Genomic DNA, 8,336 nt, shown 5'->3' on the forward strand with positions numbered 1-8,336 from the left:
TATTTATATGTTCTGACGACGTTTTAAAACAAAATACCCTCTGGCTTTACCATTAAAAGAAGTATTTGCTGCAAATTTTAATTTTCATCATATTCCAATACACGTATCTTCTACATGCATAGAAAGCTAGCTAGTTACTCGACAGACGTTCTTTGTCGCGGATATTTCCAATAGCACCTTTGTTAATTTATTTTTTCAATATAATATTTTTCAGGTACGACATTCAATTAGTACCCTGATTTAATTTTGTTATAGGATTTTCAGAAATATATTAAACAATCAAAAATATATCTTATGGTTTATAACCATAGCGTTAGATTTCTTTTTCGGCAATTTAATCTTAACCTTTTTGTCTTTACAGACTATTTTGGTTTCTTCTTCGGGTTCCTCGATTACTTTTTCGACAGGTTTGGGCTCATCCCCATCGAAAAGATATTTCATGGCGAAGTCGAAGTAAAGTTTGTTGTCGACTATGCGGTAGTCTGGTTTCTCGATAGTGCCTCGCTCGCAATCGTGGTAGTGGCAAACCATCTTCTCTTGTTCGTACGTTTCGCATGAACCTGGAAGTAAGGCGATTTTAAGGAATATTGACTAGACTTATTCCTAAAATCCAACCATTTTACCAGAGGCGAAGGGTCCATTTATCCCGATTCCTATCGGCTTCTCTTTCATAATTTAGGCTTCCCTTTAGATATGTAGAATTTTATAATCATTAGAATGATTTGCAGACCGCATTCATACGAAAATTTCACTATTCGCCATTGTGTATACCAAGCTAGTATAATTCTGGAGACCTTACGGGTACATAGATAGACCCTCGACATAACACGACATTATACTTGTTATTATTTACCCCCTTATTCATACACGTTTTTTATCTAAGGACTCTATTCATTATTGTATCTCAATATTAGCCAATCACAACGGCCCTATGTCTACGCACTGCGAAGGCTGCCATGCCGTCAGCACTGAGAAACGGACTTGTTATCATAGCAATGCTCCATTCTTAGATAAATAACGTCTTTAAATAAGGGGGTATGTTTTTCCATGTAGGTAATAGTGGAACTGTGTTTTCAACTTGACATGTCGTGGCTGAATATAATATTACGTCAGTACTAACCTGGTCTTTGGACCCTGACAGTGAGTACAGCTCTCTCGGGCGCCATGTGCTTGAAGTGCACGAGGTAGCATGCCAGCATGGTCCCTGTACGACCGCGCCCATGTCGACAATGTACTCCTATTACCTGGAAACGTATTGTAACAAAAATTTTAACAATCTAAAGTAGTTGATTGAAATATTATAGAGGGCCATGTAGTCAGAGGTTTCTTTTTGTGTATCGGACCCTACAATCAACACTGGAAGAAACCTGCGAATGGGATACTAAAATCACCCGGCTACGCGACTGCGGGGGCCTGGAGAAAAATTGGGAGGGGATAACTGGTGGAGGGAAGTGTGGGGGAGGAAATTAACCCTCTTAAGATGGGCGGAGTGGAGAAGGACAGGAAATGGTCGCGAGCCCTCACAGGCAATGTATATTGATAACCAAGAGGTATACACATTGAACTGTGTATCTATCTAGGATCACGAGAAATGTCCCGCAATGCATGGGCGTGCATTCGATGTAGGAATCCAAGACTAGAATTGCCTTGGGTAGTCATCAGAATCGGTTATAACTTCAGCAAATAATAAAACCTAAACTTAAACGGTAGTTTTGCGTAGCAATTTGCATATGACATGGAAAATCGTCATTACATACCACGTTCGTTGTAATTCTTGAGTACTATTTCCTTAAAAAAAAGGTCTCAACATGTATGCATAATTCGCTTATTTGCAGTCATTCGTATTACGCTCTTATTTATAATGAAAGGGAATTCAATAATTAATACTGTAAATGTTATGCATTATTTAGATTCCATTATTATTAACTTTATCAATTCGAAAAGCAATTCTCACCACAGAAGAAAGGACCAGAAACTCTAGTGTTACTCTTTTCAAAATAAGTTTAACCAAAATACTCACTTCACCCCTAATTTCAGCACGTTCACATATCTCTATGAACTTCAAAATCTGCTTCAGCGTCGGCGCTCCGAACTCCTTTATTCTTATCTCCGTCCATTTCAACTTCTTTTTGCACTCCAATATCGGCGGAATCTTCTCCGGCGACAACGTTATTAGATGGTCCACACCAACATCTGCTAAATAATTGAGATTAGCCACTGTTTGGGGCCAGCCCATAGCAGCCACTTTATTCTCTATAAACCACGAGAAATTGTACGGTGGGTACGATTCGTAATCTTCAGTTTCCTCTTCGATTTGTTCTTCATCTTTGTGATCATCTTTCTGTTCTTTGGGCTCTTCCGTATATTTGTATAACAGTTTTGCGAGCTTCACATTAGGTCTTTTCGGCACTGTAGACATTATTGTAAACACTTCCTCACAACACGGGAAATAAGCTTTGTTTGAAAACGGATTGACTGCTGACGTGTTACGAATGCGCACTTGGGTTATTTAAGTGCCAAAATCTAAACTTACGTCTTGTGAATTTTATATCACATACGATGCAATTGAATGTCGTCCTTCTGTTTAAGGTGCTGTGAGAAAGGTCAAGTGAAAGTCGTAAATCAGATATTGATTTCAAAGATATAATATCTACCAGCTTTTACTACACTTTGTTGATTGGAAGAGAAAAGTTACAAAAGAGTTCAGTGATAATTTTTTGTCAATATTTTTATATTCGATTTGAAACAAACACTCCTAAATTGGTTTAATAGAATTTTCGTCCCAATATATAGGCTATCATATGATGAAATAAGCTCGGCGACCTGTGCTATAGTTTCCTTTGCCTAATACTTTGAAAATAATATCAGATTATTATGTTTTCATTACATATTCTTATTACGTTTGTTATCAGTCAATCCGCTTCAGTTTATTTTTGTGGTGAGCGATCACAGACATTTATACGTAGTTTTGGTTCGTTGCCAGCGGTACGTATTGGCAACATGTATTGGCAGAGTTAGATTTAATGACATTTCCACACGCACCTACTTGGTAGATTAGAAATTGACATTGGAAATAGTTGTCCTAATAATAAAACCATTGTCCATCGGAGGCGCCAAGATCCTTTGTATTATGGGTTCGTAGGTTTTATAATGATTTCTTATGTTTACGCGAATGTTAGACATTGATATAAAACTATTTTACCGATTTTATCTCCGTTTATTATAATACTAGGTTACTAGGACAATATTAATCTTAACATTCAAGTAATTCCTACGTAACTTCTATACATATTAAATATAAAACAAAGCCCCCTTTTCGACTTGTCTGTATGTCATCGATTTTCTCAAAACCTAGTGAACGCATTTTTATGAAATTTGGTATGGAGATAGTCCAAGACCCTGGGAAGGTACTTTCTATCTCGGGAAAATATATTGCAGGACTTTTATCCTGGAAAACTCCTTAACGCGGGCGAAGCCGCGATTCAAAGCTACTTTACTTATATTGCCGAAAGGATAGCAAGAGCTAAAACTGACGCAGGAATAAAAGTTTGACTGAACTTTTGGGTTTTTTACTCTTGAATTCTTTGTTATGAACGATGTTCTTGAAATGTGATTATTTTTGGATTCGTAAACATGCATGATCTTGAAATTTGTGTAAATAATTTCAATGTTTAATTTCATTCTTAAATCATTTGTTTACTAATTTTCTTTACCAAAACTTCCCGACTATTTAACAATGTGTTCATAAAATAAACAATGTTCAAGATTGAAATCTCATCTATATTTTAAAGAACTGAAAGACATTTGCTTAGACTGTTGAAAAAGCTAAATACCTCATACTTATCCCCAATATCAACCTTACCCTTTTTTCTTAATAAGGCAGATTCTCTTTTCACTAGTAAAGGTAGTTCACTAGTAGGTAGTAGTTTTTCACTATTTCGCTTGAAACTTTAAGTAGGCTGGTTTCTGACATAGATAATGGATAAGATTCTCTTTTTAAATTTTACCACACTTTTTATGGTATGTGTCTGTGGTAAGTATAATCTAATTTATAAGGTTTTGCCTACATATGGATGTACATAATATAATTACTTCGAAACGCTTCTCTTATTTAACTTGTGAGGCTTAGTTTTCGGTTTACACCATGTATACTCATGTTTTCCGGTCATGTTGGATTACCGTTTTACCGGACTATGAGGGTGAAGGAACAGAGAGTGCACCTGTGTATTGCGAACACACTTGTGCACTATAATATATCATGCGTACCTGGCTGATCTCCGTTGAGATTTGCCGATATTACCGAAATTCAGCTAGGAGAGATTCACTTACTGTTTGTTATATACCGCCATTTTCAACAAACGATCCCAATCGCTTTTTCGATCTATGTCAAAAATGGACCAATCAGAACAAAGCCTTTTTTGACAAGCTTACAAATGAGTTATTTTGATTGGTTCATTCTCGGAATTGGATTGAAGATTAAGATTGATGTTGAAACAGTTGCTAGCATTGACGTATATTCTATAGACACGAACGTCCATATAAACTATTTGTTCAAACTGAACTAAAATGGCAACCAAAACGTCACTGTTATAACCTATTTATTCACTTGAACAACATATAATTTTACTTTTTTGACTAATATATTTCATTCACATACAGGTTTACACTTAGACTCGAGTTTTTTATAATGAGCGCCACTCCGTACACAACCAGAAGCTGTCAATACCACACTAAAAGTTTGAATGGATTGCAGTTCAATTCAGATTAACATATTGAATGTTCGGAACGCCAAATCTAGTACGTAGTACTATATATATCGATAGCTGCTAGTCAGTTACGAGGCACATTAGACGCTCTACTTTTTTTTTACCAAACCTCAAAATAGTGCTAGGTTGATAAATAAAACATCTCATAACAAAACAACAATTTAATCAGATATCACAGTTAGTCGAGTATTCTCTTGGTGCTTTCCTTGGCGGCTTCCACAAACTCCTCCATAACTTCGCCGCTGACTCCGAACTTCACGGGGTTGTCCTCTGTGAGGTACTCAAAGTACCTGCCTACTGCTTCCTCGTGTTCTTGGAAGTCGCATGATCCTAGAATGGGAGTTTTATTAAGTTTCTGAAGATCTTAGGTTGATTATCATTGAATTCCGACTTCTCTAGAAATAGGTAGTAATTGGAAAATTGTATTAATTATTTGGAATCACGGAAAGGATGTGTGGAATGTTAACAAATGCTTAGTATGTAGGTAATAGATACCAGAATACCATCTTTCAAGTCTGTTAGAATCTATGAATGGGAAATAATAGCAGTGTATTGAAGTAGCGATCGCCTAGTTGAATGTGGAACGGACTGCCACGACCAATGCCCGCAGGTTCGATGTTTGAAATTTAAGAGTTATTAAATACCTCACCTGGTCTGATCATCCTAATGACGTTCATGGCCTGGTCGGGCAGGAACCTGTGGAAGTGTACCAGGTAGCACGCCAGCATCACGCCCGAGCGGCTGCGGCCTTGCCGGCAGTGGATACCCATCACCTGGCGAAGATACGATGAACATTGTTTATGGTTTTTTGAAATCCAGCCTTATGAGTATTCGAATATATAGGTTCGTATTGTTATTATGATTAAACATTGTTATGTTGTTAAAAAGAGGAAAAAAGTTTGGGAAGAAAATTCTGTCCATAGCGAATTAAGTATTAATATAAATGAAATTAATCATTGTATAAAAAAAAAATCCACCAAACAATAATACGAACTGCACTTCGAACAAAACTTAGTATTTGCATTGCATTTATATTAATATATTATTATAGCTCCTAATTCATAGATATTATTAGAAAAATACAGGCGATAAATATACCGAATTTAGGCGATAGATTCCAAAAGCGCGCATCGTCAGATCATTTATAAGTTACTAAACATAAGTAAAATAGTGGCGATAGCCTAGTTAGGTGTGGAACGGACTGCCGAGACTCCAAAGTCCGCAGGTTCAAATCCCAAGGGCATACATCTCTAACTTGTCTAAACTTTTGTGTGTATTCTTTGTGAATAATCGCTTGCTTTAACGTTGAAGGAAAATATCGTGAGGAAACCTGCATACCTGAGAAGTTCTATATAGGAATTTCGAGGGTGTGTGAAATCTGCACTAGGCCAGCGTGGCGTACATAGGCCTAATCCCTCTCAGTAGTAGAGGAGGCCCAGCAGTGGGACAGTATATAATACAGGGCCGATATTATTATTATTATATTATATATAAACGTAAGTAGCTTCAGTAAGAAAGACGTAAATTATTCTTTACAAAAATAGCAGTTGAGTAATTGGAAAAACGGGAAGCTGTGGGTTCGATTTATGTCGCGTAAACATTTTTTTTGTAATTTGTGAATTTATCACAGTGTGGCGTCATTATACTGTAGTTAGATAGTTGGTTATTCTGTTTAGGTATACATATTTTGTAGAGGCACATTTTGTGACGTAAAGGACTTCGACCAGTCTTAAGAATCTACTGACATTTAATTAGAATTTACTATCATTATTCGACAGTAAAATATGTGATAATTGTAACTGCTGTTTAAATATCAAAAACTGAATACTTTACTAAGACCAAGGAACGATAACACCCACAATTTTAGTGAGTCCACCCGCCGATGCGTTTTATTTTTGCATTAAGTAGGTACTAGTATCATTATGTTAAAAATATGTTATTAAGTACGTTTATTTTTCAACTAAAATTCTTTTCAATATTTTTACATTGGATTTATGTAAACAAATTTCAATAATTGCATAGATTATTATAAAAATGATTACTACGGTACGACTGCAGTGCCGAGGTCTTGGGTTCGATCCGGGTCGGACTGTGATATTGGGTTTTTCTACGCAGTATCAGCACGGGACACATCATGGGACTGAACACGCACAGCAGAAAGTGGGTGCGACAGTAGCGCTTGTGCCTACCCCTTTTGGAAAAAGGCGTTAGTGTATGTGTGTGTTTTTAAACATATTGATATTTTTTTAGAAAAGTTAGTAAATATTTTCCTATAAGTTACTATTTCTATCGTTTATTTTTATAACATGTACACTTACCTCTCCATTCTTATCGGCTCGTTTACACACATCAATAAATTTCTTTATTTGTTCTATGCTTGGCACTTCAAACTCTTCTACGGGCACTTCTGTCCACCTCAGCCTGGCAATATCATCCACTGGAGGTTTTTTCCCCGCCGTCAGTGTTACCAGGTGTGTTATACCTTGATTCACTAAAAACTTCAAGTTCTCCTTATTTCTAGGGAACGCCATAGCTGCCAACTTTTTAGGTATAACCCAGGAAAATTTCAAAGGTGGGTAGGCATCAACTTCTATATCTGGGAAAGGGTTCTCTGGTATTATTACTGTTAAATCATTTCGTATCTCTTTTCTTGCACCAGCTAAATGTCTGTCTTCTTGTTCTGTAATTTCTTCCATCCGCGTAACGATGTGGTGATATTCTTCGTCCGCCATGGCTGTATGATTATTCTTTCACTGCCACAAATTTAAAAACTTATCACTTTTTTAATTGTCGGTTATGACGGCCAGCTTCGCGCGGTTTTGCGTGTTAACTGACTGAAAGGGCGGGAAAAGTTTGGCACACAACCGATGGCCGCTGGAGAGAGCGTAATATTTATTTCTGGAAATTCAAACGTTTACAAACTCTGCACGTGTTGATATTTTCAACAATTGTAAAAAAATGAAATTTATTTCAGTGAGTCTTCTACTTTTTTTGAAGCAAATGTCGTGCACAGACTAAAAAACTAATTTATCCGGTTTTAATGTAATTTTGTATCTGATGCAATGGTATGGCGTCACAATGACGCTCTGCAACACACCACGGAAACTAAAATAAAGCGTGGTACGAAATTATTATCAAATCACAAGAAAGTTACGATCCATTAACATGCGCATCAAACATTTTACGTACTTTATGTGCCAAAACATTGGTTGACCTTGTACATGTTTGTTGAACATGATTAATATAATCTCAAAACAATAATAACTCTCAATTCATCATTTCATTTAATTTTATTTGAGCTTCATTTCACAAATATGATAAAAAAAATTTAGGCACATACAGCCAAATTTGGAATATACAAATCTTTTTTATCTCTTATTCAAATAATTCGATTATATTAAAAAAAAAAATTGGGCACAAGAAGCTAATTATAGAGCCATTTTCAATACATTGTAAAATTAAAAATGTTCGTTATTATAGCTTACCTTATAAAGATCTTTCCGACTGATTGTAACGAAACCAAAAGTGTCACTGAGACTGGTAGCCACATAAGGGCTCGATGTTCATGCG

At 36.2% G+C, this 8,336-nt stretch overlaps 2 protein-coding genes across 2 annotated transcripts; both read right to left on the reverse strand.

The window, feature by feature from the left end:
- Positions 1-41: 41 nt before the first annotated feature.
- On the reverse strand, positions 42-2,492 carry LOC115455005 (dual specificity protein phosphatase 23-like). The gene is made up of 3 exons (XM_037442369.1): positions 2,021-2,492; positions 1,121-1,244; positions 42-560 (listed from the first exon to the last, which is right to left on the reverse strand). Exons 1-3 carry the CDS (start codon positions 2,417-2,419, stop codon positions 280-282), a joined length of 804 nt encoding a protein of 267 aa, XP_037298266.1. The 5' UTR covers positions 2,420-2,492; the 3' UTR covers positions 42-279.
- Positions 2,493-4,912: 2,420 nt separating this feature from the next.
- LOC115452389 (dual specificity protein phosphatase 23) lies at positions 4,913-8,336 on the reverse strand. The gene is made up of 4 exons (XM_030180904.2): positions 8,252-8,336; positions 7,085-7,519; positions 5,416-5,539; positions 4,913-5,096 (listed from the first exon to the last, which is right to left on the reverse strand). Exons 2-4 carry the CDS (start codon positions 7,496-7,498, stop codon positions 4,945-4,947), a joined length of 690 nt encoding a protein of 229 aa, XP_030036764.1. The 5' UTR covers positions 7,499-7,519; positions 8,252-8,336; the 3' UTR covers positions 4,913-4,944.

Source organism: Manduca sexta, chromosome 4 (assembly GCF_014839805.1).
Source record: "Manduca sexta isolate Smith_Timp_Sample1 chromosome 4, JHU_Msex_v1.0, whole genome shotgun sequence".
Lineage (NCBI taxonomy): Eukaryota > Metazoa > Arthropoda > Insecta > Lepidoptera > Sphingidae > Manduca > Manduca sexta.